The sequence below is a fragment of the Takifugu rubripes genome, chromosome 5 (genome assembly GCF_901000725.2).
Source record: "Takifugu rubripes chromosome 5, fTakRub1.2, whole genome shotgun sequence".
NCBI classification, from domain to species: domain Eukaryota; kingdom Metazoa; phylum Chordata; class Actinopteri; order Tetraodontiformes; family Tetraodontidae; genus Takifugu; species Takifugu rubripes.
Window position 1 is genome coordinate 573,360 of NC_042289.1, and position 20,041 is coordinate 593,400.

At 41.5% G+C, this 20,041-nt stretch overlaps 2 protein-coding genes across 4 annotated transcripts; one reads left to right on the forward strand and one right to left on the reverse strand.

Annotated features, from left to right (window-relative positions):
• Nucleotides 1–4,483, forward strand: slc16a6b (solute carrier family 16 member 6b). Of its 3 annotated transcripts, XM_011603650.2 has the most exons (7): nucleotides 3–280; nucleotides 503–628; nucleotides 1,236–1,486; nucleotides 1,616–1,759; nucleotides 2,531–2,659; nucleotides 2,818–3,726; nucleotides 3,952–4,483. In XM_011603650.2, exons 3-7 carry the CDS (start codon nucleotides 1,255–1,257, stop codon nucleotides 4,206–4,208), a joined length of 1,671 nt encoding a protein of 556 aa, XP_011601952.1. In that variant the 5' UTR covers nucleotides 3–280; nucleotides 503–628; nucleotides 1,236–1,254; the 3' UTR covers nucleotides 4,209–4,483. The 3 variants fall into 3 exon arrangements, with proteins under 3 accessions (XP_029692619.1, XP_011601953.1, XP_011601952.1); XM_029836759.1 differs by having other exon boundaries at nucleotides 1–628; XM_011603651.2 differs by lacking the exon at nucleotides 503–628 and having other exon boundaries at nucleotides 2–280.
• Nucleotides 4,484–7,287: 2,804 nt separating this feature from the next.
• Nucleotides 7,288–19,166, reverse strand: gna13b (guanine nucleotide binding protein (G protein), alpha 13b). The gene is made up of 5 exons (XM_003964335.3): nucleotides 18,821–19,166; nucleotides 14,756–14,985; nucleotides 13,306–13,356; nucleotides 12,206–12,406; nucleotides 7,288–11,549 (listed from the first exon to the last, which is right to left on the reverse strand). The coding sequence occupies exons 1-5, from the start codon at nucleotides 19,101–19,103 to the stop codon at nucleotides 11,178–11,180; spliced, it is 1,137 nt and encodes a 378-aa protein (XP_003964384.1). The 5' UTR covers nucleotides 19,104–19,166; the 3' UTR covers nucleotides 7,288–11,177.
• Nucleotides 19,167–20,041: the final 875 nt, after the last annotated feature.

Below are 20,041 nucleotides of genomic sequence, written 5' to 3' on the forward strand. Positions count from 1 at the left end.
ACGCGCTTGGATACCGGCTCGAGCCGGTAAAGAGCAGCCAACGCGGACAGGAACTAACCCAGAGAAAAGATGCGGATGGTTGAGACGGAACAGAAACAAAAGACTGTTTTTACGGCTTAACAGGGGCGATTATATCAAAGTGTCCTGCGTAAATCGCAGCAAATCGCACTCTTTTGGGTGGACATTGTATTATCACTTGGAAAAAAGTCATGGTGCGGTGACAAAGACCTTTTTCCCAGCAGAATTCCAGCTTGTCTGGCCTGTTGTACCAACCGAGCCGGTAAGTGAACGTCGGGAGCCCATATGGCCCCGGCTGGAGGATGCTAATCTCGGGTTAGGGGCAGGGCTGGTTTTAAAGGTCAAGTTTGCTGTTTTCTCTCGACCCTAGAGATGCGCTTAAAAACAGTGTGTTGTTGACACGTTGTTGGATTCATTGTCACGCACGGCAGACAAAAACACGTTTAATGTTCGCTTCGCCCGCCTGTCTGCCTCCCTCCGTTAGGGAAGCCCTGCGGCAGGCTGACATCACCCATCTGCACTGCGGCTATCCCTGTCTGCAACACAGGATCCCCTGGAAATCCAGCTCAAATTCGACATTTGTTGCGCTGATATTCCGAAATATACGCAGGTATTGTCCACTGATGTAATCGTTCCAGATAGCTGTTTATTTCACCAAGAAGTAATCTATTACACGCAGTTCCGTGAAACCTGTAATTGCCAGCCACATGCTCCGGGGGGCAGTGTTGTACCGGTTATATTTTATATTGGGTACTTAAATCCAAATCATAATAAATAGAAACAAACGTGTTGTGTTTTGAATTGGTTTTTTTTACTAAAAAGGGGGCAAAATTCCACCACAATGCTGCCATTTTTGCCAAATGCTTAATTGAAGGTATGCAACATTTTTTCTGTGCCTTGACTTTTGATTGAAGGTTACAGAATTAGTGAAGCTGACTTCAGTTTATCTATTACCTCATTCACAACTACTATGTGTTATGCTTATACTGTATTCATTTATTTGTTTTGTGCTTTTACTGTGAATTTCTTTATATATTATTTATTACTGTTGTAAGGTGACTTTCCCCTCTGGGGAATTAAAAAAAGATCTAGGACATAGCAAATGTATGATGTGTAGTGTTTTTGCACTTTCTGAATCTAAATATTCACAATTTCTTGCTTATTAATGATGTTATCAGTTGATATTCTGATGGTGATGTGTCTGCTTCTCCCCACAGGGGACCAACCCCTGTAGCCATGAGGTCGCCCAGTTTCCAAAAGTGTTTGGGTCCAAATGTTTACCCAGAGGTGCCTGAAGGCGGCTGGGGTTGGACGGTGGCTGCAGCCTTCTTTGTGGTCGAGATCTGCACCTATGGGATTCTCAAGAGCCTGGGGGTCTTTCTCCAGGATCTCATGGAAGAGTTTGGGGAGAGCAACAATCGAGTGTCCTGGGTCATCTCCATATGTGCCTTCATATTTACCGTCACAGGTAATTGAAAGACGTTAACAGTGGCTAACATGGCAATAAAAATTAAACATACTTAAAATAAGAGTACAATTACTTGCTCAACCTTCGTAAAGCATAAGTATGGTGTAATGCTTCATTGAACCCTTCCAGCTCCATTGTCCACGTTCTTGAGCAACCGTTTTGGCCATCGTCCAGTGGTGATGATGGGAGGCTTCCTGATCAGCCTCGGAACCATCACCTCCGCATTCAGCACCTCCATCAATGAGATGTACATCACCATCGGTCTTGTTTCAGGTACATGTCAAAGTCTCACAGTGGCATTTACGAGTTCATCCATTAAACAACTTAACTATCATTCATTTGAAAGTATGAGGGTTCTTTCCAAGGCTTCTCTGGTAGTCTGGCTTCATCATAAGTTAGAATTTAATCCGTTTTTTTGTATATGCCACATGAAAGTGAACAAGCAGCTTCCAGGTTCCACGCTGCTATCACTCATCTGAATTTAACATTGGCTGCAGCTTCCCACAGCTGTTTGATTGATATTAGATGAAATAACTGCTTGTTATGTTTGACAGCCTAACATTAGAAGTAAGGGACATCAAGATGTTCGACAACACAGTCAGGGCAACATCACTGTTCAATTCTCTAGTAATGAATGCTAGCACACAGCAGATGAACATGTTCCATAAAACATTAAATTCCTTTTCAGATGGGTTTAATGAAACTGGTGGCCAGGGAACAATGCAGAACAATTAACATCGAAATTGGTGATTGCAGATTTGTACCAGAAATCGAATTGCTTTTTTCTAGCTTTCCCATCGTGATACACATTTCTGCATCTGAAACAGACCGGGGCTAACTTTATAATTCCTTCTCCCCTCTCTCCTTGTCTCTCTTTTTTGTCTTTACATGCTTTTTGTCTTTCAGCAGCTGTAGCAAAACTGAATCATACCACCTATGACAAAGGAGTCACCTGACACCTTGATCTTGAACCATCCCCCTAGTCACGCAGTGTTCCAACCTGCCGGCCAGTGGCTGTCATGTCCCCTTTTACCTCTTTTACAGGCCTTGGCTACTGCCTCTCCTTCCTCCCCACCGTCACACTCCTCGCTCAGTATTTCTCCAAACGGCGCGCTCTCGTCACCTCCATCGCTTCGTCGGGGGAATCCTTCGCCCTATTTGCTTTTGCACCTGGTGAGTGATGAGTTCAATAGGACGAAAATGTGTTCTTGAACAATAATAGTCGCCTTTCTTGAATATTGCAGGTTCACCGTAGGCTTCAGACTGTTTAGAAATGAAAATTCTTCAATACCCAGTCCCATTTTAGTGATCCTGCCTGTCTTTTCTCACAGCCCTCACTGCGCTGAAGGAACACATTGGCTGGCGCTATTGTCTCGTCCTCCTTGGCATCTTTCAGGCTTCGGTGATTGGTTGTGGACTTCTCCTTCGTCCAATTATTATAAAAGCAGATTCTGAAAAAGAAGCCAGCGAAACAGACAAAGAGCACGTTTCCCTGAAGCAGCTTGAGGCTGTTTACGAGCTGGAAAATGAACAAACCATAACCTCGGTCAGTTCAGGAGCATCAAAGGACTCAGAGGACTCAGGCATTACATCCCTTTATGCTTCCGATGTAGACCTGAGGGCTGCTGAAGAAGGAGCTATGATAAAGTTAGCTGTTGAGGACAAAGAAGGACAGGAGCCCTCCTTGTCCACAGTCTCAACTCCAGTCAAGGAGGGTGAACTTTTAGAGCTACAGGCAGGTTCTCTACAGCCCTCCAGGCCCCAACTCCTGGACTTCTCTGTGCTTAAAGATGGTGCCTTCATCTGGTATTCCTGTTTTGGCCTGTTTGCCACACTTGGCTTCTTTGCTCCACAGCTTTACATCATTGAACTCAGCAAAAGCCGGGGGATTGAGCCAAGCATGGCCTCCTACATGCTCTCTGTGATGGCGGTGGCTGAGATCTTCGGTCGCCTCTCTATCGGAGTGGTGCTGAACAAAGTGAGCTGCAGGAAAACCCTGGTGCTGCTGGCCTGCGTGGTTCTGCTGTCGCTAGTGCTGGTGGCCTTCACTATCGTGTGGGAGTTCTGGGGTCTAGTGGTCTGCTGCATCCTGTATGGCTACTTCCTGGGCACCGTGGCATCCACTCACATCCCCATGCTGGCTGAGGAGGATGTGGTGGGCGTCCAGAAGATGGCGTCGTGTGTGGGAGTGTATGTTTTCATCCAGAGCTTTGCTGGACTGGCAGGACCTCCCCTGGGAGGTAAAGCTATCTCCAACTTGATTATTAAATCTAAAAATAGTCTACTACTAATTCCTGTATTCAGATTTAAATGTTTGAAAGCTGTTGAAGTAAAAACAAAACTTGGTTGATGATAATTAATAGTGGGACAGATGAGGAGTCTGCACCAGTTTGGGCCAGTTAGTGGTGTTGTAAGTGCTTCTGAAGCTCCCTGGATCCCAACATCTGCCTAATCCTTCCTTCCAGGTGTGTTGGTGGATGTCACTCACAATTATGGAGCTGCCTTCTACTCCTGTGCAGCCGGAATGGGAGTCGGTGCCATCTGCCTGGCTATGGTTGGCCCAGCCAAGTCAGGCACGTGCCAAAGGCAAAGCAAAGAGAGGGAGGAAGAAGCAAAAATGTCTGAGGACAATGAGCAGTTGGACTTTCTGGAGGTGGACTTTACCCAGGGGAACAGTCCAGCCGGACAGATTGTGGATCCAGAAGAAGCCTCTGTAATATAAACCCAGCCTGTCTCATTCAAACACAGCGCCAGCATGTGAGGCTGCTGGACGGCCCCCCCCAGCTGCTGCTGCTGCTGCTGCTGCTGCTGCTGCTGCTGCTTCCACAACCTCAGGTTTCTTTCTCGCAAGCTTGAAATTCACTCCTTCACAGGGAGGAAGTGGTCTCTCTCCTGAAACCTAAGACACATTCACACCTATTGAAAGCACCAGTGCTGTCAGGGGTGAATTGGTGACGCATCTATCACGGACTTGAAAAATTAAAAATTTCAATCAGTCTTCTATGTCTTATTTTAGTAAACTTCTGTGAAATGTCAGTTAATCACACCAGTACAACCCTACATGGATAAATCCCAAGAAAGGGACACAAACATCCAAAAGGTGATTAACATAAATAAATAGATCAATCAATCAGTCAATCTTTATTTATATAGCGTCTGTTACAATCAAAATTGTTTCTAGGCGCTTTCCATAATCCCAGGGCCTGACCCCAGATAAGCAACAGTGTCAAGGAAAAACTCCCTTTTAACAGGAAGAAACCTTGACCAGGACCAGGCTCATGTAGGGGGACCCTCCTGCTGATGGGGGGGCTGGGTAGAGAGAGAGGGGAGGAGAGAATAGGTAGAGATCAGGCCAGCATACAGCTATAAAGGCGGCTAGACCTGTTGATGGATACGGGGAAAGAGGAGAGGAAACCATGACCTAATTTAGCACAGCTAAAATGTGACCTAACGATTAGACGACCCCCTAAGTATGATAGTTTGTCTGACTATGATAGTAACTGGAACTACAGAATTAGTAACAATAAGCTTTTTCAAAGAGGTAGGTTTTAAGTCTGATCTTAAAAGTAGAGATGGAGTCAGCCTCCCATACCTGGACAGGGAGCTGGTTCCACAGCAGGGGGGCCTGGTAGCTAAATGCTCGGTCCCCCATTCTACTCCTAGAAACTCTGGGAACCACAAGTAGACCAGCATTCTGAGAGCAGAGCGGTCTATTGGGCTGGTAAGGTGTCACTAGCTCCTCCAGGTAGGATGGAGCTAGGCCTCTGAGGACCTTGTAGGTCAAAAGAAGCGTTTTAGAAATTATTCTAAATTTAACGGGCAGCCAATGAAGCGACGCCAGTACAGGAGTTATGTGATCTCTTTTGTCAGTACCTGTCAGAACTCTGGCTGCAGCATTTTGGATCAGCTAGAAGCTTCTTAAAGAGTTGTTTGGACACCCTGGCCTAGAAGTAACAAATGCTGGACTAACTCTCAGATCACAGAGGTTTCGTTATGTAGTGATGAAATAACTAAGTACTACCACTATAATTCCTACAGAGGGCCGTCACTGCATGTTCAAAACACCACTGACCTTTGTGAGGATTACGCACAGGAGTCTCTTCACTAATTTATGCCACCTGATTATGTGACACAACAAATATCAACCAATGTTTCCTGCAAAATCACCACCTAGAACCACAGAAGAAAATATTTTGAATTTCCCATATCACAATGTTTCTATTTGTTGTTTCTTAATTTTATATCTATTTTTAATTGCCCAATGGGAGATTAAAAAAAACTACCAAAAAGAGGAATAGAGATGATGATGAACTGATAAATCTGTATTTGGAGCCTTCCATCACCACCGTGATTTGTAATCTGCAATGTTTCATCCATTCCTGTTCCACACCAGCACCAATTCACCAGAATCTAACAGAATACACAGTTGACATGGCAACATGGGGGCTGAATGTCTGCATGCATGTTTAAATGCATGGCAAAGGATTGCAGCAACAAAACAGTGTTTGTCCCTAACCTCATATGCATATAAGTAAAAACTCAGCTCTGTGTACGTTTTCTATTACTGGGGTTTTGCATGAGCCTCAGAAAAATGACATTAGAAACCATCTCAGTGGTTTTACAAGAAGTGGAACTGTTGAGTTGCCACAAGTGTCGGTTAGTTCATCGAATCCTGTATGCAAATTGGTGGCCATGACTCACCATGACTTGAAACTTAAGATTTATTAAAACTGCAGAATGGATTTTTTTTGTAAGACAACTTTTTCATTTTTTTATTTCGCTAGTTGTGTTACAGACTGGTCTGTGCTTGTATTTTGTCTTGCTTTAGGATTTTAAGAAATTAAAATCTAAAAAAAAAAAAGAAGCACAAGTACTTTTAATTACTGCTCATAAGCTAGAAAGAGGCTCTACATAAAGTAAAGGACAACGCAATTTGTGACCCTCAATTTTGTGTGGGACAAGCATGAGTTGAAATTCATCGATACACAACACCTTGACCAACAACACCGTTCTTCTATTGTGGGCAAGCATGAGCTCAGGGCCGCTCGCTTCCATGCGGGTGGTGTCGTCTGCCTCCAGCGAAAATATCAAGAACGTTTTCACATCCATTTTTCCAGAGCGTGCCTGTATAAACATGAATGCAAATAATCTGACCTGTAATTTATGACCTAAAGAGAGTTTCTGGGATTACAAGTTCTATTCAGACCTGGAACAGATGCTATACCCTTTTTTCTGCAGAAATTTGTCAGCGTAAGAACTCAGTATTTCTATTGTCCTCACTGACGCAACAAGCACGAAAGTGTGTAGAAACTGACCCCTTCAAGACACAGATGTGATTGTGTTGGAGCAGAGAATGCACACAAACTGGGATGAAGTGATTACATGCCACAGTACTCTGGTTTATATCAAGGCCTTGCAGCCCAGAAACCAGAGCCTCAATGCAGATTGAGACACTAATCCACACATAAACACACGGGGTTCAGAGCAGACCGACGAGACAACTTGCTACCTGCGAAGTTCCATCTGCTACAGAACATGAAACCAAAATATTACAGCCAAATAAACCCCCTGGAAGACTTACAATCTTAATCTACAAACAAAAACAAATGCAGCTATTTTTATTCTGTAAAAATCTACAAATGAGTTTCATGATCAATTTTACAATCATTTGTGATGACAGCCTGTGAAAACCACATTTTACTTGAATGTTTGAGGTCTGTCTTTAAATTCAGTTTTCAGATCTTTTTATTCTTTACTACACCTCTAAATCTGCATTAAAATAAAACAGTGGGATTCATCAAATGAGACTTTTTGAACTGCAAGATTTATTTAGGACAGTAGAAAGTAGAAAGACAGCATAAGTTAAACTGTACATTGAAAGCTTCTCTATGTAAAATGCAAATTAAAAAAAAGGGGAAATGTTTGATTGTGACATTACGAAATTAGGTGGGATATTCCCACGTAAAAACACAGTAGAAAATCTTGGTTAACTTGTCGGGGTAAATGAGGTGGTGGAAGGAAGAGGCACTAAACGTTTGTGTATTTGGCAGAGCAGTTTGCTGACATTTCAAAAAGACACACTTGTGTTTAGACACTGACATTTAAGACACTCAGCAGTGTATCTCATGGTTTAACACAAAATAATTCAGTTATTGCAGCGTCATCATGGGCGTGCAGGAGTACTGTTGCATAGTCTGACTATGTAAGCATGAGCCTGACCTATAAAAGAAGAATACTGGTGTAATACATTATCTCATGTTATAGGATATCATTTTTCTTACTGAATGTTTCTTACATTTAGGATCATTTAGAAATTAAGACAAAACTACATGTCTAACATTTATCTTGATATAAAACCTCATTTGGGGATTTGTAGGCTTTGCAAATTAGCAATGTTCATTCCACCCTTAATATAAAGACAAAATGAAATAGTGATTAGGCTCAAAATCAAGGTAACACTTTTCCTCTCACAGGTACACAAATGCATTACTGAGTCACAAAAACAACAACTTCACAGGCAGGTTTCTTCCTCTTCACTTTTATACAGTAAAAAGCTCGACTTGAGTTTAACACACACAGACCCCACACACAGTGAAAAGGGGGAAATGCCGATCAAGTGGCTTATTCAATACACCTAGAGTTTAAAATCCTAACAGAATTCAAAAAGACTGGTTTAAGTCTCCGTCTGCCCAACATTTTGATGAAATCCAAAATGGGAGAAAAGTGTTAACAAGTCTTTTTCAGTGGATAAAGCTGTTTTGGGGTCCAGACTAACAATGTTTTCTTGGCATAAGAAACTTGCACCACCCCCTGAAGCAATGGTGGGAAATTCCTATTTACATTCAACGGTCCAGATTGATGACAACCAGAATTCCAGGTCAGGTTTGTCCACACCATGCCCGAATGAGGGTGTATCTACCTACGTCTGAGTGTTGGCATGATTAAAAGCATGAAATACAATTGTGTGTTCTGAAACAGTGTCTGAGGTCCAGGGTACTTTTAGTGCACACCAAAGGGACAGAGTCCTACTGCCATTAAAAATGCTGAACTGTAGCATCAAAGACTCCACTGGAGTTGGGATTGTCCGACAGCATCAGGGTGCTGGGTGACATACGGTGTGTGCTTGACTAGCCAAGAGGTCTGTCCACCACGGTCTGTACGTAACAGCCAGAAGGCAGACAAAGAAAGAGACTGTGTGGCCACACACAAAGGCACAGTCATGCTAACTGGTGAAGTTTCAAGAACTAACACAGCCAATATCAGAACTTCCTTTTTAAGGTTTAACCAGAACGATCTGTTGGAAATCAGTCTCAGTGGCTGAGACGTGTTGAGCTGAGGAGATTTTTGGGTTTGACCATCCCACACTTGCATTGTGAAATTAGTTTTAGAAAAAATCAAATCAAATCAATCAAAAATCCTTGATTCAATTTACGTGTTCCAGTGATTCGATTGGATCAAAAGTTTAACAACTTATTTATTAGGAAATCCAAAAGCTACAAAATGGTGCAAATAATCTGTCAAATACTGACAAGCTTGTAAAAAAAAAAGCTGTTGCACTAAGATCACGCAACATATCTTGTACATCTGTTCAGGAAATTTCCAAAGATTCAGATGGGATGGATGAAATGGGATTAGAGGAAGGACCTGATACGTAAGTGGTCGAGCGAGGACCAGACCGCATCTGGGATGTCACGAAACACCTCCGTGAGCACCGTTAGCAGGAATCAGCAGAGCCGCCACCACAGGCTACAGAACCATGCATGCAGGCGGCTTTGGGAGGAACACGGGAGGTTTCCCCCTTAAAAGCATGTTGTAATTGATTAGAGGTTGAGCATTAACAGGTACCTTTTATCAAAAAACATACCTTGCTGCTTATACAGAGGAACTGTTCTCATTGGAGGAGGCCAGTAATTCAGCCATGAAAGCACTGGCCGTGAACAGCAGCACAGCAGACGTTAGACTATCACTCTGAAAGGTTAAGGGTTCGATACTGAGCTGAGCACAGAAGGACTGAAAACACAACAAACTGCAACGTGGCTTTAAAATCCTGGAGTTACAGATTTTAAGGATGTTTTTTGTTTTAGATATATCTTGCTGCTACTAATAAAGTAAATCACTGTACTAGCTAACTACTATTTACCTGCCTGTTTTTTTTTATTCTGTGCATCAACACTGTCTAAGATGGAGAATGACCCCACCCAACCCCGTTATTCATTTTGTTTTGACACTTTAAGTAGATGGTTGCACCCTCACATTTCTCCTGTCTTGCTGCATCAACAATGTAACTTTAGTGTTGTGTGAGGACAAAGTACGGAATTTAGAAGGTGGTGCGCAGGCATGCATTAAATTAAGCAGTGAAGCTGAACCTGCTGAAGCCAAACTCTGAATTCCTAACGACTGTATAAACCGCAGTTTACGACTGGCCAATAACTCGGTGATGAGCTGTGACCACAGCACCTTGCAGCAGGCAGGAATCCCAGCACCTGCTAAGCTAGCGACTGCCTTTTGTTGCCCATCAGAAGCAAAGCAACCAAATTCGTCTTATTAACACGTGATCTGTACTTGTGCATGTTAACATCCAAAAAAAGTCAGTCCTTTTTGCGGAGCTTAAGATGCTTTAAATCCTGTAAAGTGATGGAATTTAACTGTTTCAGACGTGAGATCATAGGCAACATGTGGAAATGTTTCTTTCTAGATGCTACAATATGATCCTGTTTGCAGATGGGAAGAGAAGACTGGGGTTTTTCAGTTACCACAAAGGTAAGACACTTCAAAACTGGTCATTTGACTTATGAAAGTCACAAGAAAGTGGTTTAAAATATGCCCTGAGAAAGAGTAAAATCATTCTTTTCACTATGTCTGCTCAAAGTAGCTGTGGAGCAGTGAGTTGTTATTGTCCACCCCCAATGTCCCATCCACTGAATTTTAACGTAACAGCAGTCACTGCGTAAAACCCCTTAAAATATAAGTTAATGAAAAATGTATAGGTGCATACTTTATATCCTTGTATTAGAAAAGGACTCAAAATGATTCGAAAATTAGAAGTCAGCCATAAGATGAATTCCTTTTGGTGCATCTTGGCCCTGTCCTTGCTGGTTCCACTGCTCTAAGAACACATTCCAGCCCTGCCCAGTGATGTCATCACCAAGCAACAGATTAGGGGAAAAAGACCACACAAAAGACGTTCTGAAAAGAAGCACCACCAACGAATGATGTTGCCAGTGCTCGTGAGCAGCTGTTTGGGCATCATGGTCACAAGTCTCCTCCCTGTCATAGCAAAAGTGGTCAGAGCTGCATGGGGAAATGAGTCTGAGTGTGAACTGCAACATGTAGTAAACAACTACCGTATCATACAATCAAGCCTATTGGGGAGGGCGGGGGGAGCTAGAGACATTTACAGTGGTTTAACTGCTGCTTTGAGCCACACGCGACTATCGTAAGTCACCGGCTCAGTAAGGCAGAGAAGCGTGAGGGAAATGGTGGTAGTAGTGGTGGCTTTAATACACAGTTCAAATGTTCAAATGTAAGGAGGGACCAAATTCAATGAAGGATGCATGGGTGGAGGATGAAACAATCACTGTAGGGAATACAAAAAAAATGGTGTTGGGAAAGAGCTACGGAAAAAGGCACCTTGACACCAACTGCTTCCACCCATCAATCCATCCTTCATCCCGCCTCCTCCTCCTCCTCCTCACTGCAACATGAGCTGTTTGAGGTTATCGTGCAGAATGGTGTCCTTGACATCCCGGAACACCAACCGGATGTTCTCAGTGTTGATGGCTGTGGTGAAGTGGTGGTACAGTGGCTTGTGCTGCTGCTCGCGGCGCTTTTTGCGGAAGCACTCCACCAGGAAGCGTTGGACATCTGCCAGGCTGTTGGGGTCACCTGAAAACTCTGAGAAATAGTCTTTAATGGACACCTGCTTTACTTTCTCCTCAAGCAGGTCTGTTTTGTTCAGAAACAAAATAATGGAGACGTTGCTGAACACCCGGTTGTTGACGATGGTTTCAAAGATGTTGAGGGATTCACTGAGCCGGTTGGTTTGCCGGTCCTCCATCAGCACCTGAGACACCAGGACAAAAGGATGTGTCCATAATAAGTTGTTTCCAGCACAGTGTCTAAATAAAACACACTAATCATTTAGAGGAAGCAAGTGCGATGCGATACCAGCCTTCTGCTGAAAAACTTATTGCAGATTTATTCATTAGAATCTTGCTGTCTCTGCAAATGCTAACTAAGTTTTTATTATATTTTTACATTTTCTTTAAACCTCTGTTTATCCTGACTTTTTAGAGTTGAATGTTCATCTGATGATGCTAATGACCTGGCTACCCCCTGGATTTAAAATTTAACTTTAATGCCTCAATCATTTAAAAGTACACCAACACCAAACACTGACACAATACTGCAAAGAGGTAAGATGGCAATACGTCTGGACTACAGCCTTATTTCAGCTTTCTTGCTTGTAGAATTTCTTGAAACTAAACAGAAACAGTCAAATGAGGCCAAAATCTTCAAGCTATGAACAATGTCATGGTGGTGACATTTGTAGTATAGTTTTTATAGTCATTGATAATCCAGGAATCTCTTGGCAGTGACATCTATTAGATGCCTTCATCTTTGTATTAAAATAATCAGTCTGTGAATCAAGTACAGACACGTAACAGAACGTAGCCCCTGCATCACCCCGAAACAAAAAGCTGACCACAGGAGACCCACCTGGTCGTACTCGGAGGATGAGACGAGAAACAGAATAGATGTGACAGAGTCGAAGCATTCAAACCAGCGTCGCCTCTCGGAGCGCTGACCTCCCACATCCACCATCTTGAAAGGCACGTTCTTGATCTCAAAGTCATACTCATGGATCCCCTTAGTGGGCTTTCTGGCCAGGAGGATGTCCTGTTGGCTCGGGAGGTAGCCCTGTAAGTAAAGAGATCTTCCATGAATAGGCATGATTTTACAAAGTGGATCACTAAGGGTGTAGTCTGCCCTTCTTGTCTCATTCTCAACACTTTTTTCTTCTATGATATGGTCATACTATTGGGATTAATGGACCGTGAATAGCTATGACAGGGCAACATGTCAGCGCAGAAAGGTTTGCACTCAAACTGCCCTGACTGTTATGACGAGTGCACTCATAGAACCCTAACAAAGAAAAACACAGAAATAAAGATTACACATCAAAGAATAGAATTGATCCTAGTGTACGGTAACTATTTATTTAGTTCACACTGACAAATTTAATCCAGTGTTATCACAATCATCATTGCAACTGAAAAAAACAATAACATCTGCAGTGGCTGGTCAAGGTAAATGCACATTTTATTGGAAAACAACTAGAGCGAAGGTTAATAAAATAAAATAAATCAACAGTGAGTCAATGACTACCCAGCTCCCCCATCAGCAGGAGGGTCCCCCTACATGAGCCTGGTCCTGCTCGAGGTTTCTTCCTGTTAAAGGGGAGTTTTTCCTTGCCACTGTTGCTTGTCTGGGGTTAGGCCCTGGGATTCTGGAAAGCGCCTTGAAACAATTTTGATTGTAAAAGACGCTATATAAATAAAGATTGAGATTGAATGAAATTTTCATAACTCACTTTATAGGTCAGGGATTTAAGGCTGCAGTGGATGTGCAGTCAAAGGGAGATTTATATGAAAAGTTCACTGGAATTTAGATAATTTCGACCAGTCTGAGGACAGGAACTCAGTAGTTTCACTTCTCTATATGTATCCACCAAAACTTTTATCTCACACATCTGCTATCTACCAGTCAGTTGAGGGGGCCTTTACTGACTGAGGTTCTGCTAAGTGGGAAGGACTTACCGGCTGCCCAAGTTTTTCCAAATTATCCAGGAAATACTTGACTGACTCCCCCTGAGAAAATGAAAGCAAAAGAGATGATATATCAATAGTTTGCACTCATTTTAAATTGGATTTGTTACAACCCAAACTCACAGCATGGAAGTGAGTTGTGGACCATGTGACACCAGTGCCCTCATGGTTATCCTGTTCAGTATGGCTGCTCTAAATATCACAAGAACTACTACGCTTGTGGCGGAAACTTCATATCTGGATAAGTATAACACGTGTGTCAGTGTCAAAAATAACTGGATCAGAAGCCATGCAGACTAGATGATGAGAGGCAACTTTTTTATTTTTTTTACCAGCGACATGATTGATCGCTAAAATGAATTAAAGCAAATTAAATCCCTGATATCAATTTGATTGGATTTCATTCACTTGGCTCTACTTAACTGTTCACTATTTGTGATGTAACTGATGTAACTACATAACCTGAAACAGCTATTACACGTACACACACTGGATGACTGTATCAAAACCTAGACAGTATACTAATGGGCGGGGGTTTTTTTTTTTTTTTTTTTTACACTTGGTACATGGCTGCTCGTTTCTGTGGTAAGATGTGGTTTAACTGAAAGCATTGTGACAACATGCGTTCAGAGGATGAGTCACAATTGCAAGCATGTCCAATTAGAAACCCAATTTAAATTCCATTGCAGATGGCAATAATGACTCAAACAGATGGACAGTAACATCACAGACTTTATCCATTCAGAGATGTAGGTTACCTACCAAAAACCATGTAAGTAACAATGTTACATACATAGATTATATGTAAAAATCCATCTTGCCAATAACTTATTTGAGGCTACTTATGTGTTTGTTCTGACTTGGGTGACATAATTGGCTTTCTGCCAATCTGACCGGTAGTTTTTTCATTTTGAATTTGATGGATACAAACAGGCATAAAAATAATTTCATTACAGTAAATTAAGTCATTGCGAGTAATGTTTCTGTCTTAAGTTATTTTGGTTGGTCTTGATTGAACCCACATCTGGAGAGTTCGGAATTCTTATATTGTGATTTTTCTTTTGTTTACTTATTATTCCATCTTAACATTTTCATTTGTGATGGAACCTTCAATGGAGAATACTTTAAGAATACTTTATGATACTCAGAGAAACAGTACAGAGGTGTAAACAGGCACGCACGACCCAAGAAACAGACAGCAGAAAAACTATATGAAAACCTGACTGAGTGGCATCACATTATGTACCCCGGTGAGGGGAGATGGAAGGGTGTGGAGACAGAGGGGAGCAGATGGTGGATAGAAAGCCAGCTTTCATTAGCTTTTCTGCATCTCTTTGTATGTTTCGCAGTCGCAGCGCTGTGAGACAGAGCTTTATACGTTACCGTCAGTGCTCTTCTGTATACTCAGAGAATGCCAACGTTAGCTAATAATCTGACTCACCAACTGGAACTCTCGACGTCTGTCATAGGCTGTCTGAATGCCCTCATCAGCCCACAAGGCACGAATGGACGGCAGATAGTGCTGGAAAACTTTATATTCCACCATGCCATGACCTTGGGCCATAGTTGACCTAGTGTCAAACGCCATCATGGCGTCTCCATGCTGCTGGTTGGATGGTTTACCCCATGGAATGTGCAGCTTTTCTCGAGCATCCACCAACACTCGAATACCTAAAGAGAAAAATAAGATAAGAAAAAATAAGATAAAAATAAACTTACTTTACACTAACAATTTACAGACAAGATTAAAAGCAAATAATCACATTTATGCCTTAATATTAGTAAAATATCCACATCTGAGCACTTATTGCACATAGAATGTTGTAACACGTGAAAATTAGATGTGAGAATTAAAATGTGATTAAATAGCTCTTAACCTAACAATATTTTAATTCTGATTTAGGGTATTCTACTACGGTAATTCATTTTGTGAACAGAATGATGTTCTCTTATCTCTTTAATGAATGGTCATCACAGATTTCAGATTTGCTCTGGCAGATCCATTTTTTAATGAGAAAAATAATGTTCCTTCCATTATTGTGAAAGATTATTTATTGAAGAGTAGTCAGGGAGTTCATCTCTTAGTGGGGATGGAATTAAGACTTTTCAATATGGGGATGAGAGTTAAAACTGTCTATGATCTGTGATTGGTTCAATTGTGAGCCAAGGTTCACATCAGTTTCCTGCCACGCAAAACAAGATAAGAGGCTTAGGAAGTACATTGATAATAGATGTGCTCCTGCCATGTATCAGTTACATCTCCACAGTAAATGGTTTTTTAGATAAAAAAAACTGCTCACGATTCACATATAGTTCACAATCTTGTTTTCTAAAATGCAAATATTCTTTTATTGGCATTTCACGAGCTTTATCACAAACAAATTCTCCTGTTTTCCTTTAAGTCACCTCCTCTCCCCACCTGTGATAATGCTTCCTAAAATCACCTGCTAGGGTTAAGTGTTAGCAAGCGAAGCCTCAGCTGAGGTAACCAGTGTCAATTGGATGGTGGTGAACACCCAAGTGGCAGGTGCACGCCTGAACCCCCCAAAATCCCTTTGCATTAAGCCACACAGTGACGGGTGACAGTGACAGGTGAAGACGGCTGCTTCTCCAGTTATAAGCTCTTTTTAAACTCTTCGAACTTTCTTTACTCTTCGTGTGAAGACATTGTGTGTTTTTTTCTATCCTATGGATAGAATTCAGATCTAGATATACACTTACCTGGAGAGGGTTTATTGCAGCCTCATATAAAGCTAATCAATGTCTTCACTAGAGACCGTTGCAATAGGATACAGAATCAGGTACTAATGCCAATGTATTTAATTCCAGATCACAATTTTCCATTTCTAGATTTCAATTGTAGATCCCAATTCTAGAACACAATTCTAGATCTCAACTGTGGAATACAATCCTCAATCTCACCTCTGTCATACAATTCTAGATTTCCATTCTTGATAACAACTTTCCAATACAATCCAAGATCTCACCTCTGTCATACAATTCTAGATTTCAACTCTAGAATTAAATTCTAGGTTTCAACTCTTGAATTCAATTCTAGAAAAATCTGGTATTCAGATCTGGAGTAGATACATGTATATACAAACAGACATGCAGAGACACACCCGTACACACACCCGCACATTTGCCTGAAGGAAGGAGTTTGCTGCAGCAACAGTAATGATATTCATTCTAAAAGCAAACAGTTACCAAATTCAGGTACTGTAATCGAGTCAGATGTGAAAAGGATGGATCTCTACTCTTTATTTGAGTAATGGGCCGTTGACTTCACTTAAATCAGTATCACATCATAACAGGTACATTATATTCAGACGTCAGTACCTTATATATTTTTTTAACCCTACTGCTAATGAATCCACCGATTTCCTTGACGCTCTAAATTAATCTGTTTCAAATTCTACCTAGACAACTATTCATATTTTTCTTTTGAACGTTTTGTGGGTGTATTTTCCAGAATCGCGCAGCCCTAGTATCAGTTCCCAAAAATGTCCATTTATGTAGACCAATTACCCAGTAAAATGTTAAGAAATAAACACTTATCCAGTGTCGATGCCCAATGGTCTGACACTCACATGGATGAGATGAAGCACTTCCCACTGTGTCTAGGTCGTTACGGCAATGTCATTCATATATTTTTGTGTTGGTGTGGTAGCACACTTCCAGGGTGTGTCTTACCTTCTGATGAAGATCACTCATCACCTATTCATGCAATATGTATAGCAGATGTAGTTCTAGTTGCACTTGTCTCTGATGTCCATTTTACAAAACCTGAGTGAAGCATAGTCCTAGATCAAACAGATCCACACATTTGTGTTTCAGACATTTTAATAAAACACTACCCACTTATTGAGCACCTTAATTCCAATCCTTAAAAAAAATTACAAGATCATAGTGAGAAACTACTGTGTGCTAATCTATGTAAAAAAAAATATGTCAAAGGATGTGGCCAACAGAGTGGAACGCAACGCAAAACTGTAAGCGTTGAGGCTCTAGTAGAAGAAAATCTCAGACCAATTCCGTCCAGGCACATTTTTAGGTCTCAATAGGACATTTTAGAGCAAAGTAGGACCCTAAACACTGTCACGATCACTTTAAACCTTCATTCATTTAATGAATTCATTTAATTCAGACAGCTGCAGGACTGATAAATTCGGTTGGATTAGGAGCTGTTCAGTATCAGTGCCTAATAACTTGTTGATAATCCTGTGGCTAATGTTGGGACGAAAATTAACAGTAATTATTATGGGATGCTTTGACGAGAGAATCGCCCTGGCCCTAGAACACTCACAGAGCAAGAGCGTGCAACTGCACATAATAAGTAATCTGGCCTAGTGTCTTCCTGGGGTGAACATTGTCTTGTTCATGCTAATTTACAATTTCAAAGCCACACAAATTTACAACACATTGCAACAAACCATCCACTGACCCCACAGACCACGGCAGAAAAAACGGCGTGACGGCGGTTAAAAACTGGCGTGATGGAATATTGGGTCTACATGGCGATATCATTACAAATGTTTTACCTAATGCTCTCATAGCTTTTTCATACTTTAACATTCTCAGCGAGCCATTTTGACTTCAACTGAGAGACATCGAGTTTCCGTCTGAGACGCGTGTCAAGTGTTACTTCCCCATGACCAAAGCTGAGCAAGCCTTTCCAGCCCAGCCCAGCCCAGCACATCACGTTGCTTATTCTGCACTCATTCTGAGAGTTTGGTGTTACTCTCACAAAGATAGCGTGCACAGAGCTCTACTGACATCATTGACCTATAAATAGAAGTTCCTCTGTATCACCGCATGGATGAGAGCAAAACACATGATGCACGCTTCTGATTGTAACTTTAAAATCAGCTTTAAAGACAAAAGGAAAGATTAATAAAAGGCCACTGCTGGTCAACAGGCGGAAGTCAAAGGAACTGATTCATGGAAGTGTTTTACTAACTTGACCATAAAGTTCCCAACAATATGCAACTATGGTTGATGACAAATTGATGTATAGCATTTCCATATGGATGCTGGCTTCATCACAGCGGATCGCAGTCAGTTCTAGCGGTCGGAGCTAGAATATTATGGGAATATTATGCTGGATAATAGACATGTTTGCAGTAAACGGGAACATTTCTTATGCGATTACGGTCCCATGTTTTCCCCCAAACATAACAGCCATACTAGCAGCTGCCATGAGGGGGAAAAACACTTCGACAAAGTCAAGCTACTGTATATCGTATCGGTGATTTCTGAATAAAGAGAAGTGGAACGTATATACATGAAGAGTGAGCACAGACGAGGCACAACTAACAAAACTATCTCCTGCAGCTAACCGCACTAGCACTAGCTTTGTCCAACACATTACAGTGGGTCTCTAGGCAGCCCAGGAGCACCTAGCATGGTACCACATTTCCGACTCAGTACGTAACCATGGCCGCCATTTATAAGTAACGCAAGCTCATTTCAAACTATCATACAAAAATGGTCAGAGCAGTCTTACCTTTAATAACATTACTAAAAATCGTGGCTTTGAATTCTTCTTTGGCCCTCTGATCGAAGTCCTGCCCGTGGATAATGCGCATCTGCTTGAGGAAAGTAGACTTGCCGCTCTCCCCTGCTCCAAGCAATAAAATCTTTACTAGCCTTTTCACGTACGTCTTATCTCGATTAATACACTTATCTATCTCTTTAGACTTCCGCAACTGTTCTACCTCGCCGCTTGTGAGGAGACAGTTGGGGAAACATACAGATAAGAGCGAGCGGGACGGCAGGAAGTCCGCCATCTTTGAAACAGCTTCATCGATGCGGACAGCAAGAACGCGCGAGCTCGCCACAGCCTGCTGGTGCGCTCAGGTGCTGTAGGAATATTTAGTTGCACATTCCCCAAAACCTTTCACGGTGTTTTGCTATGAGCTCAATTATAATTAATCAAATTATGAATTAAAGGTCAATTTTCAATTTCAAATTTATGATACGTATTTTGGTCTCAGTGTAATATTTGCCGAAGCTCACGTTTTCCAAAAAGTAATAAACGTATTTTTTATATTAAACTGCAATGACGCAATTTTGTACCACTGTAAAATCTCAAGGTTTACCAAAACAATAAGTGTAATTATTTGGCTTTCTTATATCATATATATGTTTAGAAGGAATGCCTTATTTTGAATTGTACAAAATTAAATTAGGGTTTATCGTATTCACTGTAACTCAGCACAAATCATAGGAAGACGCTCGCGGTAGATTCTGTGTGCGCGCTCACGCTTCGATGATTGGGCGGGTCGCGGACTTTCTTGCACAGTATTTACATTTCTGAGCATTATGTCTGTGTATATTCTCAATCATCCAGGTCATAGTTATTTCGCCTTCTAATGCCTCAAGAGAAGAAAAACAGTCCAGCTGACACGGAAAACTTACCGGTACTTTGTATTTCTGAGCATTTTGATTCATTTGGGTTATTTCAAAACCATGAAATCATTTCAAAGATATCTCAAAGTATTTTTAATGGAAATTCAATTAAGACATTAGGGACATTACAAGAACATACTACTTTAATGTAAGCAGTCCAAGCGAAGTCCAAAATCACTTCAAATATTTGCAAAACCTTGAGACACTTCAGACATGAGCAGTAGTAATATCATCCTTTATAGAGAATAAACATGCTTACACATTGCTAATGTTGACTGATGGTCATTTAAATTAATTATTCTTTTTGTTAAAAACA

Excerpts from the sequence above, each read along its gene's own strand:
- slc16a6b (XM_029836759.1), top strand. The coding sequence starts at position 465 with ATGTTCGCTTCGCCCGCCTGTCTGCCTCCCTCCGTTAGGGAAGCCCTG. Across the intron at positions 1,760-2,530 it reads CACCATCGGTCTTGTTTCAG|GCCTTGGCTACTGCCTCTCC; the intron begins GTACATGTCAAA and ends CCTCTTTTACAG. Across the intron at positions 2,660-2,817 it reads CCTATTTGCTTTTGCACCTG|CCCTCACTGCGCTGAAGGAA; the intron begins GTGAGTGATGAG and ends CTTTTCTCACAG.
- gna13b (XM_003964335.3), bottom strand. The coding sequence starts at position 19,103 with ATGGCGGACTTCCTGCCGTCCCGCTCGCTCTTATCTGTATGTTTCCCC. Across the intron at positions 13,357-14,755 it reads GACGTCGAGAGTTCCAGTTG|GGGGAGTCAGTCAAGTATTT; the intron begins GTGAGTCAGATT and ends TCATTTTCTCAG. Across the intron at positions 11,550-12,205 it reads CATCCTCCGAGTACGACCAG|GTGCTGATGGAGGACCGGCA; the intron begins GTGGGTCTCCTG and ends CTGGTGTCTCAG.